Raw genomic sequence first — 26,051 nt, forward strand, 5'->3', positions numbered from 1 at the left:
GCTTATCGATTGACGGACGCGCTTGCCTACTTCCGTGCTAGACCGAACGCGTACGGCCGTCGGTTGAAGGTTGTCCCGCGAAGTTTGGACTGGACGCGATCAATAGCTGCATCAACGCCAGCCGGGTAACCATGGAACGCTCAGTCTCCACTCTCGACCATTGCCGTGTTCAGCTCCGGACATATTAGCTTACAGGAGTAAGGTGATGGGATGTGGAGGAGCTGTATCCGAGATGGTAATCCCCACCTACACAACGTCTCGCGAGCTTAGGTTCGGGTTAATGTTGGTAACTGTAGTCTGGAATCTGAGTATTGCGAGTTGGATATCGTGTATCGCTCTTTGCTAACAAGTCGACCGAAATCTTGACACCAGAATACCTAAGACTCACGACTCAATGGCAGACAATTACGCATCGCACTTCGGTGTCAACAACATCCCATACGGTATCGCAAGCTCGTCAAAGCGCTCTGCACCACAGTGTGCCACACGCATCGGTGACGAGGTCATCTTCCTGGCGGAGCTCGCGGAGCATGACTCCCTCAAAGCCATCTCAGCACCGCTATCCTCCATCTTCCGCGAATCCACGTTGAACACATTTGCCGCGCTGGGAAAAGACATACAGAGTCAAGTACGCTCTGCGATACAAGAAGCATACAAGAGCAAGTCACACGCCAATTGTTCAGAGAACATCAGCGATGTTACGCTCCATATGCCAGTCAGTGTCGGAGACTTCACAGACTACAGCGCTTCAGCGAACCATGTTCTGAATGCGGGAGAAGCGGTGCAAGGAGTTCGTGCCTACCCACCTGCTTTCATGAAATACCCCGTGGGCTACGCAGGCCGGTCAAGTTCAATCACAGTCTCAGGGGCATCCGTTACAAGACCTCTGGGTCAGTTCATCGAGGACTACACCGTTCCGGAGAAAAAGATCATATTTAGCCCGTCACGGGGCTTGGACTACGAGATGGAAATCGCGGCAGTCATCGGCAAACCCGTTCAAGCTGGAACGTATCTGAACGCAAAGGACGCGGATGACCATATCTTCGGACTAGTTCTGCTGAACGATTGGAGCGCGAGAGATATTCAAGGCTTAGAGATGAACCCGCTGGGGCCTTTCAACGGAAAGAATTTCATGACTTCAATCACCCCTTGGGTCGTTACGCTAGAAGCATTGAAGCCCCACGAGGTCTCGGCCCCGCCTCGCATGGAGCCTGTAGCTTCCTTCATGGACGACCCCAACAGCATCAACTACAACATCCAGCTCGAAGGTCAGATCATCCGAAACGGTACTCAGACTACGACCTGCAAGGTTGGCTTCGAGACGATGTACTGGACCTTCAGGCATATGTTAGCGCACCACACTATCGGCGGCTGTGGACTCCGCACGGGAGATCTGGTAGCTAGCGGGACAGTGTCGGGCGAACAAGAACATGAACATGGATGTTTGCTCGAACTGACTAAGAACGGCAAGGCTCCAAGCAAACTGAGCGATGGATCTGAGCTACGCTACCTCAATGATGGGGACGAGGTGCGTTACACAGGGGTTGTTGGAGATGGAAGCACTGGTGTCGGGTTTGGAGTATGTGTTGGCACCGTGAAGCCTGCCCGGAAGGTTTAAGAGCTTTCGGATGCAAGTAGGCTGAGCAATCGTGGTCTATCTTCTGGGTGGGTTGACCAGTGGTTGGGTAGCGCCCTGGTTAATAATTGGTCGGCAAGCGTGGTACAGATGCGAGTGGCTGCATACTACCACCGGAGAGATCATTGAATTCAAGCCTTCCAATGAATCTTCGGTCCTTTGGGCCTTGCACATTGGACCCTAAATATCTCTAGCCACACGAAGCCCAGCCTCGTGAGCTTTCTCGCACACAGCCCTTGAGTTTCAGCTTTCATCACACTCCTTGACGCTCTCAGATATTGCACCTTCAACTTTGCGTGAACTCTCCTCAACCCATTGCAGTTTCTCAACCATACGGAGGCCGGAAGAGACTGTTACACATGTGCTTCGCGCACAGCCTACCTAGGTAACCGTCTGCAGGGCTGAGCCAGCTTTGGACTCTGCGTAGATACAGCAACCACAACCATGGCAGAGTGAGTGCGATACAACCTTGCTCGAAATGTTGCATGTTTACAATCAAGTCTTAACACATCATCCAGATTCTCTCAGACTTACCTGCCGGATCGACCATCGAAGCTCGCGTTCGGGAAACGTCTTTCTCACAAGTTCAAGCCAAAGAAAGGGAGACCCAAGCAGTCGATAACCGAGTCATCTTCCGTCACGCCTAATGCCAGTCATCCTCAAGTTGCACTGCCAGTGTCTTGCGCGCGAGAACCACATATGGCTGACCACGTGCGCACGCGCCGGATTACGTCACAGCCCGCCCCACGATCGCTTCTGAAGACTCGTCCACAAACACAACAAAGCGAAGTTGTCCAGCCTGCAAGAAGTCTCAGCATCGCTTCGCTTGTGCTTCCCGAGCCACATCTTGTATACCCAATCTCCGCGCAACCATCTTCATACGATCCTTTACAGTCGGATGAACAAGGCGACGTGCCCCGGATACATAGGAAGGAACCTCCACAATTGACAGTGAGAGACGCACTCACCGAGCAGTGGGGGAAGCTGCGACTGCCGAACGTGCCACTCGCACCTCCCGACTTGTCAACGTCTAGTAGTGCAACAAACTTCTCACTTCCCCTCCAATCTTCCACCTCAACCAAGACCGTAGCTGCCAAAGCAGCATGGAACAGAATGGCGGTCTCGAATCCCATCTTGCCGAGCTTTCGAGAGGAGCCGCGTTCACAAACGACACAGCCGGGTGTGAACCGCCCTCGTCAGGGCCAGACACATAGCGAACCCATAATGATCGACGATGACAGTGAACTTGATGCGACTGCAGGCTCGAACCGCCCTGGAGGCAATTTCGAAAACACAAATTTCTTCCAGTCAGGAGGATTATCACGACAGTCGCTGAATCGACGACGAACTCGGAAGGCAAGGTTTCTACGAAAGAGGCCTGACCATCGATGTCAAAGTCCTGATTCATCGAGCAGTGGCTCTGAAGATATGCTAACACCCGATAGCTCGGACAGCTCAGAGAGTTCGGAGTTTGACCTTGCAGCTCGTGTTGCGCAAATCGAGAACCAGAAGCCAATCCGAGGTACTAGATGTACACGCGGGCGGGGGTCTCCGCGGGGAGATACAGATTACGCAGCTCAAGAAGAGCAAGACCGTCTGTTGGCTGAGCATCTACAACGGGAAGAGGATGCGACCTATCGAACCACAGCGTCGCGCATTGCGGAAGGGACTGAAATATCTGCACCTCGAGCTGCGTCTCCTCGGGTACCGTCTCAAAAGAGTGGACGATTGGCCAGTTTGCGGCGGGCCATTACCAACATCGGCACTCGAGAGCATCCTATCGATCTAGACCCCGAACACGATGAGCCCAAAGTTGTTGTTCCTGAAAGGGCGCGAATCCAAGACTATGTGGCGCTGTATGGAGAGCCTATGGATATTGATGGTGTATCGCCTTTCCACCAATACAACGCAAGGCCGGTCGATACGCCACAGGCGACGAGCACCTACGTAGACGAGAGAACGCATCTGCGGAGTCGTGATTGCGTCGTCTGCGGCGATAGCGTTCATGTTGTCGACCTACCCTCTCTTGCTGAATGCGATCATCGACCGGAAACGTGTGCGGACTGTTACTCAGGATGGATAACCGCGCAGCTCCAAAGTAGTAGCTGGCGCGAAGCCAAATGTCCAGGGAGCAAATGCGAGACAGTGCTGTCATACCATGAGATCCGGCTATACGCGCAACCGGAGATCTTCCAGCAATACGACACATTCATCGCCCGAGCAGCTTTCAGCGAAGATCGTAAGTCGTAGCAACAACACTCTTAAATTTCAAAAGCTGACGATGGCACAGCCAACTTCCGATGGTGTCGAGCGTGTGACTCCGGTCAGATCCACATGAGCGGTGTCGAAGGCAATATCTTTACATGTGTAGCATGTGGACACAAAGTCTGTATCATCCACGAGAACACATGGCACGAAGGCGAAACTTGTGAGGAGTTTGAATATCGATCTTCCGGTCGGAAGGAGCGAGACCAGAGAGCACAAGAAGAAGCGAGTCTTCAAGCGATCGGGAAACTGACCAAGAAGTGTCCCGGTCCTGGATGTACGTGGAATATTGAGAAGAACGATGGCTGTGACCACATGACATGTGAGTTTCGCGTTGCTTTAGACGTCGATGACCGCTTGCTGACTTTCATAGGCTCGAAATGCCGCTTTGAGTTTTGCTGGATCTGTCTTTGCAACTACAACAACGTCAGGCGAGTGGGCAACTCGGCCCATACGACGACATGCAAGTACCACACAGGAAGACTGGTGTAGCGGTGGATGGCGGTGGATTTCATTGTACCGAACTTTATACTTTCGCTAAGCACATGCTGGTCCTGGGAACTTCTAGCATCATTTAGCATTCGGGGTACTTACAAAGATTACGACGTCATGTCACTCTCTCAGACTTCACGTCGCGACGTCAGGCGCTCCACTGCAAAATTACATCCGTATAAAGCGTATTTACCAGTAGCGTCCCATGTTGATGTCACGGACTCGGGCCCTGCGCGCTCCGATTGGCGCAAATTACCCCTAGCCCTGAGCAACTCCCCGAATTCATATTACTTGTCAACAAACACAAAGACTTCACCGCCGCTTTTTGTGCCATTGGTGATTCGCGCGGTGTACATAGCCTTTATGATCGTGCTGTGACGGCATTTGTACCTTTTTCAGCGGCAGTTCTTCTACTTCATATCTTGTCATCTTTGCCAAAAAATCGGCTTCATCTTTTTCGAGTCTGAACCCCTTGAAACAGCGCGTCGCCACACCCGCACCTACAGCAGCCATGTCAATGCGAGTGACGCGGTCGCAGGCCGGCAAGACGCCCCAGTGAGTGAATGCCAGGTCGCGCGTGCATACTGTGCAGACGTGTGCATTAGTTGCTGACATGCATAACGCAGAAAGCCTGACCGTCCTGGCTTTGTCGAGACCCCCGGGCGCAGGAAGTCGCAACGCAAATCGCTTGCGTCCGATGTCGACGACGGATACGAATCAACGCCCGAGCCAGAGAACTTCTTAAAGCCCCTCCGATCTGGCGACAGCGATGTGAAGCACGAAGTCGAGGAAAAGAGCAATGGCCATGCCAACGGAAACGGACACGCCAACGGCTACACGAATGGACACACGAATGGAAACGCAAACGGGCGCACAAAGAGCGAAAAGGAGATCGTCGAGCTGGACTACAAGATGGAGGCGGAAAAGTTCTTCTCGCCAAAGGACAAGTCCGGCCTGCACGAGTTCGGAGGCGCCATTGGTATGAGCAGCATGATGATCTGCTTTCCAGCGCTCATGTACTACATGTGGATCGGAGCGACCTTCTACGACGGCAAATTCCCTACACCGACCGCGGGCCAGAGCTACGGCGACTTCTTTGGACACATGTGGTATCTGGTAAAGACCGAGGCGTTCCCGAACAACAAAGCGTGGCAGATCTACTGGTTCTTTGGACTCATGCAGATGGCCTTCTACATGCTCATGCCGGGTGTGTACCGCAAGGGCAAGGCTCTGCCTCATCTTGGTGGAAAGCAGTTGGACTACTACTGCTCGGCCATGTGGTCTTTCTACTCCAGCATTGTCATCATGTTGACCCTCCACTTCACTGGTGTCTTCAAGCTGTACACCCTGATCGACGAGTTCGGCCACATCATGAGCGTAGCCATCCTTTCAGGCTTCCTCTGCTCGACAATCGCATACGTCTCAGCTCGCGTCCGCGGCGCTGACCTTCGGATGACTGACAACCCCATTGTCGACTTCTTCCTTGGTGCGGAGCTCAACCCTAGACTGTTCGGCATTCTGGACTTCAAGATGTTCCTCGAGGTCCGCATCCCGTGGTTCATCCTCTTCTTCCTTTCGCTCGGTACCTGCTTGAAGCAGTACGAACAGTATGGCTACGTATCCATAGAAGCCATCTTCCTGCTCTTTGCCCACTACCTTTACGCCGGCGCCTGCGCAAAGGGAGAGCACCTCATCATCACAACCTGGGACATGTACTACGAGAAACTCGGCTTCATGCTCATCTTCTGGAACATGGCGGGTGTGCCTCTGTCGTACTGCCACTGCACCCTGTTCATCGCCAACCACCACCCATCCGAATACCAACTCCCGACCTGGTTTACCGCCCTCCTCACCCTCGCCTACCTTGGCGTTTACTACATTTGGGACACGACCAACTCGCAAAAGAACCAGTTCCGTCAAGAGGAGCGTGGTGTTGTCGACGAGCGCACTACCTTCCCCTACTTCAAGTACGGACGCATCGCCAACCCCAAGACCATCCAGACATCGCACGGCAACAAGATTCTGGCTGACGGCTGGTACGGCAAGGCGCGTAAGATTCACTACACGTGCGATCTGTTCTTCGCAATTAGCTGGGGTCTTATTACCGGCTTCAGCAGCCCGTTCCCATGGTTCTACTCGGTGTTCTTTGCGGGTATGATCATCCACAGGGCGCTGAGAGACATTGAGAAGTGCCGGGAGAAGTACGGCGAGGCATGGAAGGAGTATGAGAGGCAGGTGCCTTATTTGTTCATTCCGGTAAGTCCAACATATCGCGTCTTGACTGAATCGTCGCTAACATATCTACAGTACGTGTTTTAAGTAGATACCGGACCGTCGCTTTGATCTTTTACCATGTCGCGAGTCTTCGGACACCTTTTACTTGACGGGACCATTTTGTAGTATACCATAGCATTCTTCTCGCATTTCGACGGTCGTGGCTAGGGCGGGATAGCATTGTAATGGTTGTAATGGCAGTAATGGCAGTAGTAATGTATGATGTAGCAATTAGCTCAGGCAAAACTGATGTGACACGATGCGCCCTCCCACAGATCTCTGTAAACACGCGAACCCCTACGCGTGCCAAGCCTTGCGTCAGCGTGCGTGCGGGCCAAAAGTTCAGACCCTCACGCCTCGTATCCGCAAAGTGTCCTCCCCTCTCAGCCCAATCCAACAACCCGCACAAGTCGCCCGCGCAGCGCACCACCACCCACCATGGACGCCCTCAAATCCGCCATCCAACCCATAACGCACAACCTGCCCCAACCCATCGCCGACGTCGGCATCTCGCTCCTCGGCCCCAAATGCTACAAAACCCTCATCTACAACGTCGACATCACCGCCACGGAATGCGTCAAACTCGCCATCTCCAAGGGCCTCGGCATCGGCATCATCGGCGCCTCCTCCATCGTCAAGATCCCGCAGCTCCTCAAACTGCTCAACTCGCAGTCCGCCGACGGCCTCTCGTTCCTGTCCTACCTCCTCGAATCGAGCTCCTACCTCATTAGCCTTGCGTACAACGTCCGCCACGGATTCCCGTTTAGCACGTATGGCGAGACGGCGCTTATTCTCGTGCAGAATATCGCTATTGCGAGTTTGGTGCTCAAGTACAGTGGACGGGGTGTGGGTGTTGCGGGATGGATTGGCGGGTTGGCGGCGGCGGGCGCGGCGCTGTTTAATGACCAGTGGGTTGATAATGAGAAGTTGAGCTTGTTTCAGGCGACGGCTGGTGTGTTGGGTGTTGCGAGTAAGGTGCCTCAGATTCTGACGGTGTGGAGTGAGGGTGGGACGGGCCAGTTGAGCGCTTTTGCTGTAAGTTTTCATGTTGCTACGATACGAGAAATGGATTTTGTGGCTAACATGGTTACAGGTGGTCAACTACCTCCTCGGTTCCCTGTCTCGAATCTTCACAACTCTTCAGGAAGTCGACGACCCGCTCATCCTCTACGGCTTCATCGCTGGTTTCGCCCTCAACGCTATCCTCTTCTGCCAGGTCGTGTACTACTGGAACGCGCCCGCGTCCAAGAACACGGAGTCGAAGAAATTGGAAAAGCCCATCGCGGCTGACAGGAATGAAATGGCGCGCGCCGTCTCGAGCGGTGCTACGCCGTCGTATGCGAATGCTGCGGGCAAGAGTCCAAGCACAAGACGCAGGGGATAGGCTCATTCCTCTGTCGCTTCTTTCTTGGGGATGTGGCTGTTGAATTAGTAGCTGTAATACAGACTTCACTTGCGCGACGTCTCGACCATGCTTGGGTGAAGATTACACGTATATTCAATACACTAACATGCTAACATATGCTGAATCGCATGTCTAGAAAAACAACTCCGGGCGTTCTGCTAAACAAGGCTTTTCGTATTCCTGTCAAATCTGCTGAGGCGCCGTACTTATAGCATGTGGCGGTGGCATTGGTGGAGCGCCTCTGCTATCCGCCAAATCTCCCGTAGGCGACATCGTCCTCTGCTGGTTTGGTATGATGGTATTGACTGGAGGCGGTGGTGTGGGTACTGGGGAGAGGCCCACTGGCGGGTGGTATCCAGTGTCTGTCAACCTCCCAGATACTGGGTTGTACACGCCAGTCCTTGCTTGCAACTCGTAGTTGTCGTCATCTTCTGAAGACGAGTAGTCGTACGTATCCATTTGACGTTGGCGCGCGACATCTACTGCGAAGGGATTTGTAGCTGGCAATTGGTTCTGGTACGTGTGCACTTTCGACGTCATGGTGGACCCCATTGTGCCGGTTCGGTAGTTGCTTGATGCTGCTGTATCGCTGCGATCAACACCATACTGCGATCCTGATTCCTGGCGTCTGCGTTGCGAATTGTGGATCTGTTGGCGGAAGACGTTGCCCGTGTGGTCGCCGCTACCTTCAGGCACGACGGTTGTAGACGAGTAACCAGACGCTTCTCCGCGTTCCTCGTCCGCCGGCTTAGCCATGCGCTGCAGCGGTTGTACATCCTCATCCACCATGATCGTGGGCTGCGGCGGTGCGCGTGATGCCTGACCCCAGGCTCGAATTGGGTATGCGCGTCCCTTGCGCCATGTCTCGGAGACAGGAGGGAAGTATTGGCGGTAGGAGCCCCATGATACGAGTATGCCGAGTAGGGCGCCGGAAAGGACGTCGAATGGGTGATGACGAGCATCCATGATACGGGTTCCAGTAATCAGAGCAGCTCCGAGGGCAGGAACCATGACGAGGAATGATCTCCAGACCTCGCCCTTTGCATCGAGAACGTGTAGCTTTCCGGCGAGGTAGATGGAGAGGTAGAAGAGACCGGCGAAGGAGACTGGAGGGCGTTAGTAGATGCCTTATTTGTGCGGCTATGTCGCATACCGCTGCTGTGCCCAGAGGGGAAGCTCTTGAAACCATCTTGCAGGATGTAGTTGTCAGTCTGCTTGCAGATGTCGATGGTTTGTAATGCGTATTTCTCAAGGTTGAGCTTGGTTTCATCGACGATGCAGCGGCTGATCAGATCCGGCCGCGGCTTGCCGATCGCGTTCTTCAAGGCTCCTGTGATGGTGAATGCGGCGCCAATGCTCAGGCCAAGGCCAAGGATGCCACAGTTCAACTCCCACAACCGATCCTTGAATCGATATCTCCCTGATAGGCGCTTGATACCAGCCCTGCCTGCGGGCATTGTCGTCTGGTGTGAGAAGAGCCCATCGATGACCATGGTGTAGAGTGCGATGACCGCAGCGGGAGCGAGGATAACGTAGACGCATAGCCACGGGACGGGTACGCGCTCATGTTCGGCGAATGGGTAGTGCAGGGTGTAGTTTTCGAGGGCGAAGTGCTGGTGGAAGGGCGGGATCTTGTCGACAATGGTAAAGGTTATCATGAGAACACTATGGCTTTGTTAGCCGGAACGAGCTGGGAAGGAGGTCGTGTGACGCGAAGAGGGTGGTCTTGCAGTATGATGAGGTAGTCGCCAATATATCTGTGCTGGTCAGTTTCTACTACTCTTGTGCATGCATAGTTGTACGCACGAGAAGATGACCTTCTTGGGAAGGCGCTTCTTAGAGAAGGGAAGGCGCTCAGGGAGCTGTTTCGACGTCCAGTCGTCCATGATGCGCTACAGGACCCAGCCAATCGCGGATGCTTCGTTGCAGTCTCAGACTCAATGGCAGGCGACTGCTCTAGTATCGTAGTATTGTTGTATGCGAAAATGTAGGCGTGAATGTTCTCGGGGGTCCGCAAACGACGGCACCAGACATGCAACCCTCCTGGGGGATGGCGCAGGGGCGGAGAGGAGAAGGAAAGGGAAATGCAAGGTCAGCGAGAAGATAAAAGACAGTGGGGTTGGCCAGAATGCAGTGGTTGTCCCCGGGTCAGCAACGCCGTGGGCAGGGAGGATGTGTAGAAGTGCAGGGCCGACTACGCAGCGTCTCCGTGCTCAGCTTGTGGCTGTGAGGATTGAGCTGACGCGCTCCCAGACTTGGCTCACTCCACAGCAGCAGGGCTAGCCGCCTCGAGATCAGCGCCAATTCAACTCGGCCTTGGTACGCGGAGCATTATTTCACGTTACGTCGCGATAAGGTTCGTGTGATATGCATGCGGCAGCGTCTCTAGTAAGGCCGGCCGCATGCCCGGCAGGCGATGGCATCCGAACCGAGCTGTAAAAGCAATACGGTATGGCAACAATGGGCCTGTTCCATGTGGCGCATCCAGCGGAAGCGGCGATCGCTTAGCGCCATGGCGATCAGCTTATTCTTCCACCGCCTCAGGGTCCGACTCTCTACATCTATTCCTGTATCGCCATGTTTTCCTTATTCGCCAGCGAGAAGCCCCAGCCCAAAGCCGCCGAGGTTGCCATCCAGAGGGTCTCAAACATCACCGCCACCCAGCTGTCCCGCTTCGAGCGCCTTCCCAAGGTTCAGCGCTATGCCATCATAGGCGCTGCCTCTGTTGGCGGACTATCCATCCTATGGGCTTTGACTTCATCTTCAAAGTCTGCCAGACGGCCTCCGGTTCCTTCTCCCAGGGATTCCCTGCTACCGGATCTGTCTCCCGAGGACGCTGCAGAACTGCCATACCATCCAGCTGCACTGCCCGGAGCCCGCGATGTCGATTCGCCATGGGGTACTATCCGCGTGTATGAGTTCGGCCCCAGAGATGGAGAAAAGGTTTTGCTCATCCATGGCATCTCGACTCCGAGCATTGCCTTGACTGACCTGGCACACAAACTGGTTGGCAGGGGCCGACGTGTCATGCTTTTTGGTGGGTCCTCCTTGTTGTCACTGCTAGTCTTTGCCCCATCACTTTCCTCTTCGCTGTTTCAAAGCCGTGAAACCAAACACCGTCTTCCTGAACATGGAGAAGATGGTTTTTCTGTGCAGCTTCTATGATCGCCACATCTGCATGCCCCACGTTGAACCGGGCGCAGGACTGTGTCATGGGGTTCCTTGCTTTACCCGTTTCGGAAAGGGGCCCGCCAGCCCTACCAACGGTGAACCACGTGCACTGCAGATGCGATTACCGAACTGCATCGTGGACAGTCCGTGCTATGCTACAAAACAATCATACTAACAATATCAACAGACCTCTTTGGTCGCGGCTACTCGGATGGCCCTAACCCGGACACAACCAACTATGACTCCAGCCTCTTCACCAGCCAGATCTTGCTCGCTCTACAATCTTCGCCCATCCACTGGTCAGTTTTCACCATAGTCGGCTACTCTCTGGGAGGCGCCATCGCTGCAGACTTCACATCGTACTTCCCCTCGCTGGTCCGCGGGCTCGTCCTCGTCGCTCCTAGTGGGCTCATCCGCAAAAACCGCATTTCCATTTCCAGCAAAATGCTCTACAACAGTTCCTGGATGCCGGAATGGATGGTACGCAAGTTTGTCGCAAGCAAGCTATGGACAGGACGCAAAGTAGTTGAGAGCGACCCTGAAGCAGTAGAGAATGCCGAGACTACCACGACTGCGAGCGAAGGAGACAAGACATATCTGAGCAGCAACCAAATGCTCTTGCCCGGCAACCCGCACTCTACCGTCTCTTCCGTCGTGGATTGGCAGATACAAAACCACAAGGGGTTCGTGCCAGCCTTCATATCCACCATCCGTCATGCGCCCATCCAGAATCAACAAGAGCGTTGGGCTGTCATCCGCGAAAACATCGAGAACCGCGCCGGCCCACTAAAGGAAGTCTGGCTCATCCTCGGCGAAACGGACCCCGTTATCAACGCCGACGAAGTCACCGAGGATGCAAGAGCAGTACTGGGCGAGGAAAACGTCAGGGTCAAGGTACTCGACGGTGTAGGCCACGAAGTCGCCATCGAGCGAGCAGATGACATTGTCAGGGCCGTAAGAAGGGTTGGTAGTAAGCCCGAGGAGGTCAGGGAGCAACAGGAAGTAGCGCCTGAGGTGCCTGAAAAGGACCCGAAGCCCGAGAAACCCGAGAAGGCTGAGAAAGAAAAGAAGGAGAAGAAGGAGAAGGAGAAGAAGAGCTCGAGTCGGAGGAAGCATGGAAGCTCACACGCTGGCTCCAGCGCGAAATAGGACTGAAGCCCAGTATTAAGATGGTTTACGAGGCCAAAGAATGTACAAGAATATATAACAAGAACAATTTCACAACGCTTACATGCGATGCAAATTTCTCAACAAAGCTGAAAGTATGCAACATGAAAGTTTCATTCTGAAGTATATACACGAAACCAATTTCTCCCCATCTCTCCCTCACGCTTGGTCCATCTAACCACTCCACACAGCCGGGCCAGGAGGAGTGTAGCTAGTAGGAACCGGGTAGTAGATGTTGAGCTGAATGCCCTTGTCATCCGCCTTGTACGCACCCGGGAAAGCAACCTTGGGTCCCGGCGTTCCACTGCCACCATTCTCAACCTTCAACTGCGCACACGAGATGTAGAACTGCGCACCGCCGATGGTGGACGCAGAGTGCACAGCAATGTGCTCAACGCGCATGAGGTATTCGCCCGAAGGAAGGGATTTGGGGAGTGTGACGTCGACTTCTTGCTTGCCTGTGAAGTGATCATGTCAGCGCAACGTTCGTTGAAGGGTGAAAGAGAAGTGAGCGTACCGTTGCTCGGCCAGTTCATCTGCCCACCAGAAAAGGTAGCGCCCTGGCTGAAGATCTTGAACCACACATCGCCGCTTCCATCCCAGGTCGCAGCAGTCTTGCCCTCAGGGACCTTGGCGAGGTAGAATTGAAGGGGGCCCGGGTGCGAGATGCTGGATGCGGCTGTGAAGCCGACGGAGTCGCCGGCGTTGACGGTGTAGGTTTTTGAGCCTGTGCCCGGGGCGAGCTCGTAGCAGCGGATGGCGTCGGCGGTTACGTCTGTTGTGGGACCTAGACGGGTGTTAGATGGGTGTTTGGAAGGGAAGTGATGGGTATGAATTGGGAGGCGTACCGTTGGACTGGTAGTTGGCAGTCTTGCGGACGTATTGCCACAGACCGGTCTTTTGGCCCTTGACGACGAGTTCGGGGAAGGTGTAGTGGGCGCTGGCCGTGCTGGCGACAGCGAGGAGGGTGGTGAGGACGGAGCACTTCATGGTTGGTTACTGTGAAGAAGATGTGATGATGGGAATCTTGATGTCTATACGAAGTACCCAAAGCCCCCTCTATATATACAACTATCCTGATGGCTTGGTGGAGCCGTCACACATCCAGGTTCTTGTATATTGCAGTACTATGCGCCTCAGACTCAGGCGTGTGGTACTTCATTTTTTCGCCGCCTTGCGCACGAGTAGGTCGATAATATTCCGGCGGGTAAAAGAGATGGTAGGCGATGGGGCGTTGCCGAACCGAGGTGTTGAAACGCGAGACCCAGTACAATTAATTCATGGGAAACATATGGATGTTTAGATGAGGTTAGTGGCGCTAGCATGTAGTCATTGGTCGGCAGGCAGCGTCCCCCTGTCCGGTAGTCGAAACACATGACCCGGTTCCGATATTGCGACAGGCGGCTTTGCCATCCTGGTAGATTGAAAGGCGTCTCTAGTTGCACCACAAGCGTACGCTGGATGGAGGCGACTACTCGAAGCGATGCGCAGTGGCTGCTAGAATATATTGAGCGTGTGGACTGCAGTATCGTGGCGGCATGGAAGGACTTGAAGAAAACCCGGGACGAAGATGCGAAACACTATGGACATGAAGCTTGTTTTCGTTAAATCCGATCGCGACCTTCTAGATGCGTGATAATGACATATGATACAGTGGGGTATGGAAACATGTACCTGTTGATCGAGCGATCGCCAACGGGTGAGCGGGAACGGTGAATGTGCTTGCCTGACAGCGAGCATGCAATGTGGGTCTCCCAGGTACGCCAATCTCAGGCGTTTCGTCTGCTCTCGACGAGGGCCAATTGCTTCTGCTCCTCTGCCTCGAACTCGCCGGCTTCGTAGTACAGATCCTCTTCGTCAATGTCGGCATAGCCGAAAATGCTGCGGTAAATACGCTCTCCAAGTCCCTTCTTCTGGGCCATGGCGAGTACCATGACAATGGGAAGGTGCCAGATGCTAGCCCAGAACAGGCCTCTGGCAGTTCCTTTCTGTCCCTCAGCCTTCCAGAATTGCCAGGCTTTGAGTGCCATCCACCCATTGACGACGCTGCTCGTGGCTACGTAGCTCCAGTCGGTTACGCCGCAGTATGACAGACCGATACAGACAGGAAACATCAGAATAGAGTATCGCAGTGCCACTCGTCCGTTCATTCCAGGGTTCACCCAGGCTGTCATGCGGTAGCCTGCATTCTTGTATTCGTCGCGGATGGCCCAGCTCAACGCGTTGAAGTGGGGGAACTGCCAGGCGTACAACAACGCAGCGCACAGCCACCCTCCAGCCGAACCCTCACCAAACAGCAGTTCTTCCCAAGTTCCGTCATGGGCGTACTGACTCGCTGCAGCCGTCCAACCCATGAGCGGCGGAATGCCTCCCACGATGGCGCCAACCCAGGTGTTCAGTATGTGCATGCGCTTCATGGGTGTGTACACGGCCGCATAAAGGGCGATGTTGGCGGCGCCAAGGAACGCTGTCGTGGGGTTGACGCCGTAGTAGAGGGCGCCGGTACCAAGCACCCCGCACGCGACGGCGAAGATGATAGCGCCTCGTGGGCTGATGAGCTTCCGAACGAGAGGCCGATTGCGCGTACGGCTCATCTTGGCATCGTGTGCGGGCTCCATGATCATATTGAAGGCGTTTGCGGATGCCGAGCACAGCGCAGTGCCGGATGTGAGGAAGAAGAGTGTGAGGGTCGAGAGGGACGGAGTGGCTGTTGCTGCGGGGGCAAGCAGACCTGGTACGGGGTATAGCGAGTATGCGGCCGTTGCACTGAGGACGACGAGGAAGGAGAGGCGCGGTTTCGATAGCGAGAGGTATGTAGTCATCATGCGCTTGAGCGACTGCTGCGGGAGGCTCGAGGATATGTGTGCCAGCTTGGATGACGCATCGTGTGGTATTGGGTATGCCGTCTCTGGGTTCTCTACTGCCTGCTCTTTTGCTTTCTTCCGCCGCCTATGTGGTAACACTTCTTCTGTGCCAGTTGTGCCATCCACCTTCGCCGCTTGCTGCCCGCCTGCGTTCGCCGATTTGATAGACAGAATCGAGCTCTGTAACTCTGGCCCTGACCTCCAGAATGTGTCCTTCAGTAATGGGTTCGCGCGGAAGTAGTCCTTTCCGAAAGCAGTACCGCCTCGTCCGGCTACTATGGCGTCGTCTCTATATGACGGATTGAAAGAAATTGGTCTCCGGGACTGCAGCGGCGCTTTGGCGAGTCTGCGCCAACACCGCAGACATAGTGTGTTCGCATCCCGCGCTGCAATTGGCCGCGGCAGTATTGGTCGAAAGCTCATGGCGGCATGGGGTTGAGCTCCGGCGGGCAGTCGTCATGAGAGCGATAACTTTTGGATTGCACCTGCCAAGAGCCGAGGCGCGCTAGCCACTCAGACATCCCGCATTTCTACTCCACACTCGTCCCGTCTCCTTCTCAGCCTCACCACGTCTTGACAAGCGACAACCGTCAGCACTAATCTGCGCTCGTCACCGGAATCGCAAGACGGAACAAATATTGGAGTCGCTTTTTTGCAATCATCCGACCAGGCATCAGCGGACTGGCATGGATGTCTTTCGAGCTGGAGGCGATGCCGAATAGCACAACAGCTACAATATGCGATGCCTCGGATGCTCCATGATATGATTACGCCGGAAACATGTAGGCAACGTTCAGCATAGAGCCCTAGAACCAAGTCAACTCTCGAGTAATACTGGAATCGGATCGGAGTTCCACACCATTTTACCATGCACGTCCAACTGTTCGATGCAGACCCGTATGACATCGCTCGTGCCCGTCCTAGCCGCATTGATGCCCCCGGTCCGTAGACGCAGTATGGCCCCCACATGTTCAGCTCGGAAGAGTCCAGATATCGCGTAGTCTGCATGGTTCCAGAAACCCATGGACGGGCGTCAGCCTGCAGCAAAGCGGCGAGGCTATGTAATTCGCTGAAGACAAGTTTCCTAGAGGCTGTGTAAGCCACAAGGCTACCTTCTCTGATGTCTGTTGCCAGCGCATCGCTCCTCGCACCCGCTGAACTGTCGTTCGCATCGTCTACTTTCTGATGGATCCTAATACTGTTATTGATTCGGCGTATTCCATCGGCGCAAGCGCAGCCCAGCTTTCGCTCGCTCTATTTGGAGTAGTTCAGACACTCAAAAATGCCCCCAATGAGATAGCGGATATCGGTATGTACTCTGCTTATGTGTATGGTGTAAATCGTACTCAAAAGAACTAGCGGATGAGATATCTTTGCTCGCGGGCAGCTGGCAGACCCTCGGAGAGATTCTGGATGTCCATCGCGACTTGTGCAAGCCTGCATTACTCAACAACACTCACTCGATCATATCGCGATATGAACAGGTTGCTGCAGAAATCCGTCTCCTCATCAATGAGCCTCAGAGTCTAGCGGGGCTCAAGTGGCCGCTAAAGAAACCCAAAGCAAAGGGTCTTCTGAAGAAGGTCGAAGGAATCAAGACGGCATTGATCCTAGAAATCAATATTGTTCGACTTGCTAAAGAAGAGGTCAATCGGTCGTAAGCTTGATCGATGATGTCTTGTAGACTCTGCAGTCGCTCATATCACTAGGTATCCCACCTCCGACTCGAGCGGTCAACCCCAAGGCGCCCCAAGATTGAACCGGTTCCGTAGGATCGTGGAAAGTAGTGTCCAGGCGAACCGGCTCGTTGTAGAGAGCGCACAACAGGAAGATGAAAAACTCGAAGCTGACACACAACATCACACCTCGGCAGAACTAGACCTATGGAAAAGTGGCTCTTCCGATACTGCGACATGGCTTTATCATCTTGTGTTTAGCCCCGATGAAGCGAGTCCCTCATCTCCGTTACCACAACCACCTCAGCTTCACCAAGCATTCGTGGCCGATGAAAATGCCGAAACGAACACGAAAAACTGTTATGTACAATCCTCCCAAGCTCCCATACCACCTAAGAGGCGACCTTCGGAGCCTGAAGACAAAGCCCTGATCTTATGGAGCAAACAAACCGAGCCAGGCTTAGTAGCGGATAGACTACTCTCCTCGTGGACCACGCTCTCATCTAGTCAGATTGGCCTCAGCTCGACTCGTCATCACGGCACCGAGGGTGCGGAAGATGATGAATGGAGGGAAAGCATCTTGAACATGGCAGAGGCGGAGGCGGAGAAGGACGACAACTCATCTTTTGGTGAGTGGGAACAAGAGAACGCTCCTGTTGGGTCAGATGACGAAGCATTCCAGAGTGCGAACGAAGCTAGCACGATCGACACCAATGCACCCCCGTACAACTTCCGCAGCAATACCCAAAAAGCTCGTACGAGAAGTGCAAATATCGCTGATCGTTCTGATTCGTGGGCCTATACATACGGGTCGTCACCGGTTTACGGCAAACCCCCAGAGGCCCCCAGGCAAGATACTAGAGAGCCACATGTGTCATTTGGTACATCGTCTACCAGCCGTCCTCGCCGCAACAGATCCAAACAAAGAAGGCCCACCATGACTACCGTGAAACCACCGTTCTTAGAGGCCGACAGCAGGAGGTCTTCATCTCGAGTTCACACTATTCATAGTGATTCGATGGATTCAGCTCACAGTGCGCCCAGTCGTGATTATTTCGACAGTGATCATTACCGAGAGAGAATCAGACCCGAGTTTTCCAATCCTTTCAGGCGTGGTCACGTTCCGCCATCTGTCAGTTACGGGCACACTCCTCCGCCACGGCAGGGATCTTCACACGAGCAACCACCCCCCGAGTACTACCAAGTGCCACCAAGACAAGCATATGCATCCGACTCACACTTGCCATATCCGCGATCTCCTCCGAGTCCTCAAGAAGTCGCCGCGCCTGTTCCGCCATCTCCAATACCTGCTCCACAGATGCCTGCTCCACCGAGGCCTGCTCCACCGAGGCCTGCTCCACCGAGGCCTGCTCCACCGTCGCCTGATCCACCGATACCTGATCCACCTGTGGAGATGCAACATAAGACGTCTGAAAACGAGGCAAGAGAAGATGCGCTTCTCGCAAGGGTAGAAACATTGCTTCAGTCGCGCACCCAGGAACCTCGGATTGAGCATGAAGACCCGCCGTTCTCGAGACTTGCGAGAGTATTGCAAGAGCGCGAACTTCAAAGCGAACGAGAACGAGCCAATGCGGTAACTGAGGCGCGCATGAAGCAGATGCAGGATGCTCATGAAAAAGACGAGGAGAGAATGAAGCAACTCGAAAGTCTCATAGCAGCTCAATCGGCAGAGCAAAGGCGCATGGAATCTATGTGGGAGATGGAAAGAAGGGCTATCGAAGCAGAAGCTGCAAAGCAAGCTCAAAGCGTGAGGGATCTGGCAGCGAAAGAGATCGCGGCCGCGCAAATGGCCAAAGAAACAGCTCAAACAGCCCTCAATGCTGAGAAGCTAGAAACCGAGAAACAAGCGAGGAAAAGAGCTAATGCCATGTTCAAGGCCGAAAAAGAACGAACGGATGAATTTCACAAATTGCAACTGCAGCGTTACGAAGAGCTACTTCAAGGGCTACGAGAGCAGCTGCTGAACTCAGAGCATGAAAGCGATCGGGCTATAAGACGTACCCAAATCGCGGAAGGCAATCGCACCGTGGATGTAACAGAATATGCGACAAGCAAACGAACCCCACTTTCGATATCGGCCTCTTCTTCATTCATAGACAATTTCGCACACTTGGATACGAGGCCCGGTCGGAATAGCTATCACGACCGGCCCCAAAGAAGTTCCCGTCGCCACAGCTTTCGTAGCACCACAGCCTCATTGCATGCTTCGCGTGCTTCATTTGGTGGCACAGGCACTTCGGACGGTACTTCGAAATCTCAGCAGGTGATCATATTCCCTGCAAAAGCCGACCGACGCTCCCAGAGGATGCACAAGCTACAGAAATCGTTGACTAGATTTGGAATTGAATCTGATTTTGAAGATCCAGAAGACCTGCATCAATTGCACACCAGTCAGCTTGTACAGTATGACTACGACAAAATGAATGATCAGTCTGTGAGAAGTACCATCTTCTGGGAGGCGTCTGCGCTCAATCTAGGAAGTGAGCTTCTGCTCACTATGAGGCAAGCTGGATGGAGACCATCCTACACTCGCATATCAGGTAAGGATCCGTCCCCGAAGTCACTTATCATCGTATTGACAATGCCTAGAGAAGGGCCAAACTCACTTTTTAGGAAGTCAACCAGTGCATACCTACTTCTTCGATCCCGACTACGAACCGCAGTTTTCTCCCTCTGAGACCGTACCAGGCAAGGAATCGATCACTATTCAGAAAGCCCTCGTGGAAGAATATGCGCTGATCGAACTGGGCTTCAAATTCCATACCAACGACACGGGAGTCTATATTCTCGATGGCAGATTGACATATGTAAAGAATTTCGCTCACTATCAGTACAACGCTCACGCTAACGGTCCGTAGAATGATATCGAGACTCTGATCGAACGGTCGTTTCTGATGCGAGAAAACAACCATCGACGACTACACCGCCAGCTACAGTGGCACTTCGACAAGGATCCGGAGGTACCCTTAAGTGCCTACCCGGCTACGTATGCGCCATCAGTGCACTCCGTACCGTCGGTGTACTCGGGCGAGAACTCCACTGCCTGCGATGACACCGACACAGAGACGCGAGACAAAAGAAACCCAAGCTCAGCAGGTTCTGATGCCGATCATTCTGAGATTGGCGATGTCAGTAGATTCCTTGTCCCTCGATCTGCGGTGTCAAGAAGGCCAGCAGCGCCGTCGTCGGTGGCTTCACGAACTTCGAAATCCACGAATCCGTATCGGAAGTACATGAACGCGGCGGAGGATAGCGGGACAGAAAGTGTGCCCAGGTCATCTCGTTCTCCAAGTCACTTCGATTGAGGATGTATGTGTAGATATCACGTTAGATACACAAAGTAGTGTATGGAAGAGTACCAATGTCTATACAAAAGGAGCGTGCCGCTCCTCACTGCTCTCGTGACTATGTAGCCTCCACCTCTAACACAGTTACAATTATCGTGAATCCATCGTGTAAAAAGAGTCAAACACTGGAATCCGCGTCTATCCTGCGTACCTTGTAAAGTGTGTTCGCGCCGTGAGTATTTGCCCAGGTGGTTTTCCGCTAGCCCATGACGCAATCGGCATCCCGAGAATCGGTACCATTCCGAAGCAACACCCAAAACTTCGAGCCCGAGCATCACAACTTCTACGAGCTACTTTGCCAAGTCCGCGCTCTGCTATTCCGCGCATCTTGTACATGCGCTTCAAACACTTCCTCGCTCTCTCAGACCCACGTCTTTACACACTCGCCAACTTCCGCGTCCGCTCCCATTGGCGCACCATGGCCGCCGCCCCGCCCCCAGATCGCCCGATAAAGCTGTTGATGCTCCATGGCTACACGCAATCAGGATCACTATTTCAAGCCAAGACCGGCGCACTGCGCAAGACACTACAAAAAGCCTTCCCCAAAGGCATCGAACTCGTATACCCTACTGCGCCGATACGTTTAACCCCCGCCGACGAGTCGTTCCTAGCAGGAAACACAAGTAAAGATGGAGAGGGCAAAGATGCAAAGGACGGAGAGGAGCAGGAAATCGACGCATGGGCTTGGTGGAGAAGGAAGGGCACAGGAGAACCATACACATACGAAGGCATGGAGCAAGGGTTGGAGCGCATCGCAAGCGTGTTGAAAGAACAAGGTCCTTTTGACGGTGTCGTGGGATTCTCACAAGGTGGAGCAGCGGCAGCTATGGTCGCGAGTTTGCTCGAGCCAGGCCGTCGCGCCGCATTCGAGAAGCTGTACCCTGAGGGCGGTATGAGGTTCCCGGAGTCTTTCGAAGAGGACACCGGGTACATGGAGGGCACAATACATCCGCCGCTTAAGTTTGCGGTCAGCTATAGTGGCTTCGCAGCGCGTGGGAAGAACCCTTATCACGCGTTCTATGAGCCTAAGATCAAGACACCGATGCTGCATTTCTTGGGTACGCAGGACGTCGTGGTTGAGGAGGCGCGCAGTCTGGCATTGGTCCAGGCTTGCGAGCACAGCGAGGAGAAGTACGTTGTGTATCACCCTGGGGGTCACTTCCTACCAAGCACGCAGAAAGCTAGTGTTAATGCGTTGATTGGGTTTATCAAGGAAGTTTTGCACGAACAGCAGGGTGGTGGAAAGAAGGAAGAGGAGAGTGTTGAGGATATGGACGTGCCGTTCTAATGTTGAAGGCGGACATATTCTGAGGTCTAGAGAGCGTTGATTTCTACACAGGAGCGAGGCGTTTAGGCAGACTCGCAATAGACAATAGATTAAAAACGGCCGCGAACGTGCAGCTCTTAATGCCATGCACGACGCGGGGAGCGCTGTCACAAGACCAGGCGAATGCGCACGGGCCCTCATACCCCATTGTTTGGGTTGGCGCCTTCCATGTTTACATGAGTGCTGTCATCCCGAACACCACCACCACACACCAAATCGCGACTCCACCATGGCGCAAGCAGGCAAAGAGAATATCGCCGACGGCCTAATCGCGAATGGCTCGTTCAAGGCGTCGACGCAGCCTCTGAAGAAAGCAGCATTATCACCAAAGAAAAAGACGCGTAGTAAGAGTATCGGCCCTGGAGGTCTGGGGGAATTGGAGGCGCCTCCGCTGAAGGAGAGTTTTGGAAACCGCAGAAAGGTATGCTTCGTACACGCGATTGTATAAGTGAATGCTGACCAAATAGTCTGCGTTTATCCCCGCCGTCAAGTCCATTCTAGCCTCAAACGATGAAGATGAGAAGAAGCGGCGCGAAGCGCGCCGCAAGTCGCTGGGTACGTGTTTCGAGCGTAAAATCAACCTGTAGGCTTGACTAACACATGCTTAGCAAGGCGACGCGTGTCTTTCGCCCCGGAAGCCACTCTACACACATGGGACGTAGTCGAGTACATGCGCGATGCGACTACCTCGTCCGCCTCATCGGAGGCCACACGCAGAGCCTCGAACGTCTCACAAGCATCCACACCGGCATCGCTTGCCCCTCCATCGGACCCCGCCGAGCCACCGTCTACACCACCAGAACAAGCCGAAGAGCCTCAACCAGAGCCCAGTTCGTCGCCTGAAAGCCAGCGCGCGCAACACCAAAAGAAGAACCGCCGGAGCTCAGGCATACCGCCGATGAACTTCAATAACCCCGACGACGTCTACTCCTCAAGCCCGCTAAGCGGGGACAATGCTTCGCCTGGTGGAAACGATGTCGGAAGCAGCGACTCTGAGGATATGGATATCGATGATGCCACAGAAAGTCTTGGAGCTTCACCTGATGTTGAGGACTCATCGCAGAGCAGCGCTCGACTGGACGCTGCGCTACGCGAGGCTGCAAACTTGGCAGGCACTCAGAAGCTGGATTTCGACGACGATGACGGAGACATGAGCATGGAGATCGCCCAAGACGAAGTCACTGCATCTTTCAAGCCCTGGGCAAAGAAGAGCTTCGTCGCACAATATGACAAGGAGAATGCAAGCCCTCTTTTCTCCCCAGCACGCACCGTAGCCGGCGAGGACGACGACATGAGTATGGACATCACGCGCGCAGTAGGCCGCATCGTACCCCCACCACCACAACAAAAGCAGCCGGAGCAACAGCAACAACAACGCTCAGACGCAGCGAGCTCAGATGTCGACGACGACGACATGACCATGGACCTTACCATGCCACTTGGAAGCATACAGGCGATGGCGGCATCTTACAAACCAGCAAACAGGAGGAAGAGTCTTAAGAGGAGGGTCTCATTGCTCGATGAAAACCAAGGTAGCCCTGCAAAGCGCACTGCAAGCCGGCGTACCAGTTTGCGACAGCGTCGACAATCCGAAGAGCACGGCGAAGAAGATGCGACCATGGACCTCACAATGGCAATTGGAGCGATTAAGAAAGCGCCACAGCCGGAGCCAGCTAGACGTGCCAGTGTTGGAAGCGACGTTGATGATGCGACGATGGACTTCACACTGGCTGTGGGCAGCATTAAGAATGGTAAGCAACAAGCACAGGAAGACCAGGAGAATGAGGTCGAAGATGAAGACCTTTCCATGGAGTTCACAAAAATCGTTGGACCTGGTATTAGGCGTGCTGGCAGCTCAACAACGACACCACAAACACCCGTAGACGACACACCCGCTTCAGTAACCAAGACACCGACACCGCGGAAGTCTCCAAAGAAGTCGCCTGGACGAAGGAGCTCCATTCTGAGGGCCGAGGCCGAATCAGCGTCTCAGGTCCTGCAAGACATCACTCCAAGTACGACAGGGGATGTGGCCTATCCCACCCTTGACCCTGGTACACCAGAGATTGTCAGGCAGAAGGATATTGAGGAGGTCGAGCCTTCGCCTTTTGTGCGCCGGACTCCGCTGAGTGCGACCAAAGAGAAGGAAGCTGTTGCGACTCCTTCAAACCCTACGCCGCAGAGGACACCCATGATGATTCCCGAGGACCCGATTGCAGCTACAATACTTGACCGACGACGTTCGTCACTGTCTGCAGTACAGTTCAGTCCTCTGAATGCACCACGTCAGGAGCCTACACTCAAGAGCACCGCGCTTTTGAGCAACAGCATCAAGCTGTTATCTACCCCACGAAAACAGACATTAATGTCACCAGTGAAGAAGGGGATGACGCCGAAGAAGTCACAGACTCCTCAAAAGCAGCCAACTCCGAAGCAGCCAACTCCGACACCCAAGAAAGCGACTCTCAGGCAAAGCATGAGCCCAATGAAGCGAGTCGCTTTTGGTGAAGAGCCAGAGCAGGAGAATAACGACGAGGGTGGTGTGGCAGAAGATATGTCGGATGTTGAGCGAATCTCGTTGCAAGACTTCCTCGACATGACCAAGATTCGCTTCATGGATCTTAGTACGACCAAGCGACGCCATACTGCTGCTCCTTCCGCTTTCCATGATGTGGAAGTAGAGGAGAAGGAGGAATCTCTAGATCGCTACGTTGTGGCTGGAGCGTGCACCTTGCCTGAGTACGAGCTGTACCAGCATGCATGCCACGAGATGAAGAAGTACATCTCAGACGGTCGCCACTTTGTCCGTACTATGGAGGCCAACGTACTAGAAGAGAACCCATTGCTCTTCAGCGAGTACCTCACTGCACCCCCGGACCAGCGCGCTGTCATGGACAACCAGTTCAAGAACCTCAAGACCAACGCGCGCCTCGAGGCTCGTGGAGAGTGGTATACATGGCGAAGCACGCTGCTGCACGATCTCAAAGCTGGTCTCCTCCACACCATGGACGGTTTCAACCATGACGAATCCACACTGATCAAACAGGAGCGCCTTCTTGACGAGACATTGCCTCCTCTAGTTGAGAAGAAGGAACGTCTGTCCACTGAGTGTAAGCAACTACAGCAGCGTCATGATGAACTCAACAGCTGTGACCGGGAAGAGCTTGAGCAGACGAGAGAGAAGCTTACTGCTACCGATGCCGAGTTGGAAGAGAAGAAGTTGCTTCTTGCCCAGCTGCAACAAGAGCTTGTCGACAAGGAGACACGCATCGAGGCAGCTAAAGACCGCAAAGTCGAATGCATCCAAGAGATCAAAGCAGCGGAACGTGTACGAGAAGAGTGCCGCGGCTGGTCTACAAGCGAAGTCAGCAGTCTGAGAGGTATGTAATGCTCATTCTATGAACGCGAACTACACTAACAGCACACTAGCCAAACTCACTGCCCTTGAACAAGCCCACGGATGGAGCATAACGTCCGCTTCCTCGAACAGCATCACAATGACACACATGAACGACCTCGAACTTTACTTCGTACCTTCTGCCTTCGCCACCGGCTCCAACACACCCAACGGATCCATCTCGCTTGCCTACATCGGTGATTCAGCAACACCACATCCTCGTGCGTTGACAACAAGCAAGCGCTTCTTCCTCCAGCTCATCCGCGCACATCTTCATGGTATCCCGCAGGCGCAGACCCGAATTTCCTCGCTTCTTTCCCTTGTCAAGAATGGCTGGGCCACCGCTGTTGCAGTTGCAGAGGGTGTTCGCTGGCTTGAGCATAGCTATATCACCGAAGAGTTCATCCTCTCGGACGAGCGCATGGCAATCTCCGCGAACATGCTGTTGCCAACCCTTCAAACAAAGGTCAAGGCTACATTTGAAGTCGGCGTTAGTCTAGGCAAGGAGGGCATCGAGACCGACGTCAATATGAGAGCGGAGGTTGTCTACGGTGAGAAATACGGCGAGGAGAAGATGGGCGCGTTCTTGCGCGACTTCTGTGGGAACGAGATCAAAGAAGAAAGGGAAATGTCTGTCTGGGCGGACGGTATGATGGATCTTGCTGCACGGTTGAAGAAGACCGGAAGGAAGGGCGAGAGGAAGTAGACGTGAAGCGTGCCTTGCATGGTTGGCATTATGATGTTACGACTTAGCTTTATGGGTTACGACGGCGTTGATAGTAGACAGCTTGAGCGTCACCTGGGCAATGCATTCTTCAATACTCTTCAATCATTGCTTCTTGGACATGGTGTTGCTTAGATGTCGAGACTTCCACCATGCCACATCCGCTCTAGTCACGTCAGCCGGAGAAACTCATGATCGACGTCATACGGAACATCTCCAAAGTTGAGCCTAGTCCATTTCCCCTACAGAGGCTCGGCGCAAAATGCACCGAATGTCGCGACTCAT

At 53.8% G+C, this 26,051-nt stretch overlaps 10 protein-coding genes across 10 annotated transcripts; 7 read left to right on the forward strand and 3 right to left on the reverse strand.

Annotated features, from left to right (window-relative positions):
* Positions 1-394: 394 nt before the first annotated feature.
* On the forward strand, positions 395-1,618 carry J4E83_000726 (uncharacterized protein; the record flags this gene model as incomplete). The annotated part of the gene is made up of 1 exon (XM_049327687.1): positions 395-1,618. The coding sequence occupies one exon, from the start codon at positions 395-397 to the stop codon at positions 1,616-1,618; it is 1,224 nt and encodes a 407-aa protein (XP_049193832.1).
* A 3,286-nt stretch (positions 1,619-4,904) lies between these two features.
* On the forward strand, positions 4,905-6,712 carry J4E83_000727 (uncharacterized protein; the record flags this gene model as incomplete). Its single annotated transcript, XM_049327688.1, has 3 exons — positions 4,905-4,948; positions 5,020-6,649; positions 6,701-6,712. 3 exons carry the CDS (start codon positions 4,905-4,907, stop codon positions 6,710-6,712), a joined length of 1,686 nt encoding a protein of 561 aa, XP_049193833.1.
* Positions 6,713-7,105: 393 nt separating this feature from the next.
* Positions 7,106-8,051, forward strand: J4E83_000728 (uncharacterized protein; the record flags this gene model as incomplete). Its single annotated transcript, XM_049327689.1, has 2 exons — positions 7,106-7,702; positions 7,761-8,051. 2 exons carry the CDS (start codon positions 7,106-7,108, stop codon positions 8,049-8,051), a joined length of 888 nt encoding a protein of 295 aa, XP_049193834.1.
* Positions 8,052-8,255: 204 nt separating this feature from the next.
* Positions 8,256-9,958, reverse strand: J4E83_000729 (uncharacterized protein; the record flags this gene model as incomplete). The annotated part of the gene is made up of 4 exons (XM_049327690.1): positions 8,256-9,178; positions 9,226-9,737; positions 9,803-9,829; positions 9,879-9,958. 4 exons carry the CDS (start codon positions 9,956-9,958, stop codon positions 8,256-8,258), a joined length of 1,542 nt encoding a protein of 513 aa, XP_049193835.1.
* A 691-nt stretch (positions 9,959-10,649) lies between these two features.
* J4E83_000730 (uncharacterized protein) lies at positions 10,650-12,392 on the forward strand (the record flags this gene model as incomplete). The annotated part of the gene is made up of 2 exons (XM_049327691.1): positions 10,650-11,109; positions 11,431-12,392. 2 exons carry the CDS (start codon positions 10,650-10,652, stop codon positions 12,390-12,392), a joined length of 1,422 nt encoding a protein of 473 aa, XP_049193836.1.
* A 192-nt stretch (positions 12,393-12,584) lies between these two features.
* J4E83_000731 (uncharacterized protein) lies at positions 12,585-13,400 on the reverse strand (the record flags this gene model as incomplete). Its single annotated transcript, XM_049327692.1, has 3 exons — positions 12,585-12,868; positions 12,928-13,197; positions 13,259-13,400. The coding sequence occupies 3 exons, from the start codon at positions 13,398-13,400 to the stop codon at positions 12,585-12,587; spliced, it is 696 nt and encodes a 231-aa protein (XP_049193837.1).
* Positions 13,401-14,179: 779 nt separating this feature from the next.
* Positions 14,180-15,697, reverse strand: J4E83_000732 (uncharacterized protein; the record flags this gene model as incomplete). Its single annotated transcript, XM_049327693.1, has 1 exon — positions 14,180-15,697. The coding sequence occupies one exon, from the start codon at positions 15,695-15,697 to the stop codon at positions 14,180-14,182; it is 1,518 nt and encodes a 505-aa protein (XP_049193838.1).
* Positions 15,698-18,364: 2,667 nt separating this feature from the next.
* J4E83_000733 (uncharacterized protein) lies at positions 18,365-19,829 on the forward strand (the record flags this gene model as incomplete). Its single annotated transcript, XM_049327694.1, has 3 exons — positions 18,365-18,968; positions 19,203-19,511; positions 19,561-19,829. The coding sequence occupies 3 exons, from the start codon at positions 18,365-18,367 to the stop codon at positions 19,827-19,829; spliced, it is 1,182 nt and encodes a 393-aa protein (XP_049193839.1).
* A 449-nt stretch (positions 19,830-20,278) lies between these two features.
* J4E83_000734 (uncharacterized protein) lies at positions 20,279-21,606 on the forward strand (the record flags this gene model as incomplete). The annotated part of the gene is made up of 2 exons (XM_049327695.1): positions 20,279-20,286; positions 20,622-21,606. 2 exons carry the CDS (start codon positions 20,279-20,281, stop codon positions 21,604-21,606), a joined length of 993 nt encoding a protein of 330 aa, XP_049193840.1.
* A 268-nt stretch (positions 21,607-21,874) lies between these two features.
* J4E83_000735 (uncharacterized protein) lies at positions 21,875-25,748 on the forward strand (the record flags this gene model as incomplete). The annotated part of the gene is made up of 4 exons (XM_049327696.1): positions 21,875-22,066; positions 22,113-22,200; positions 22,254-25,025; positions 25,075-25,748. The coding sequence occupies 4 exons, from the start codon at positions 21,875-21,877 to the stop codon at positions 25,746-25,748; spliced, it is 3,726 nt and encodes a 1,241-aa protein (XP_049193841.1).
* Between the last annotated feature and the right edge of the window lie 303 nt (positions 25,749-26,051).

The sequence above is a fragment of the Alternaria metachromatica genome (assembly GCF_023757995.1).
Source record: "Alternaria metachromatica strain BMP 0045 chromosome Unknown scaffold_1, whole genome shotgun sequence".
Taxonomy (NCBI): domain Eukaryota; kingdom Fungi; phylum Ascomycota; class Dothideomycetes; order Pleosporales; family Pleosporaceae; genus Alternaria; species Alternaria metachromatica.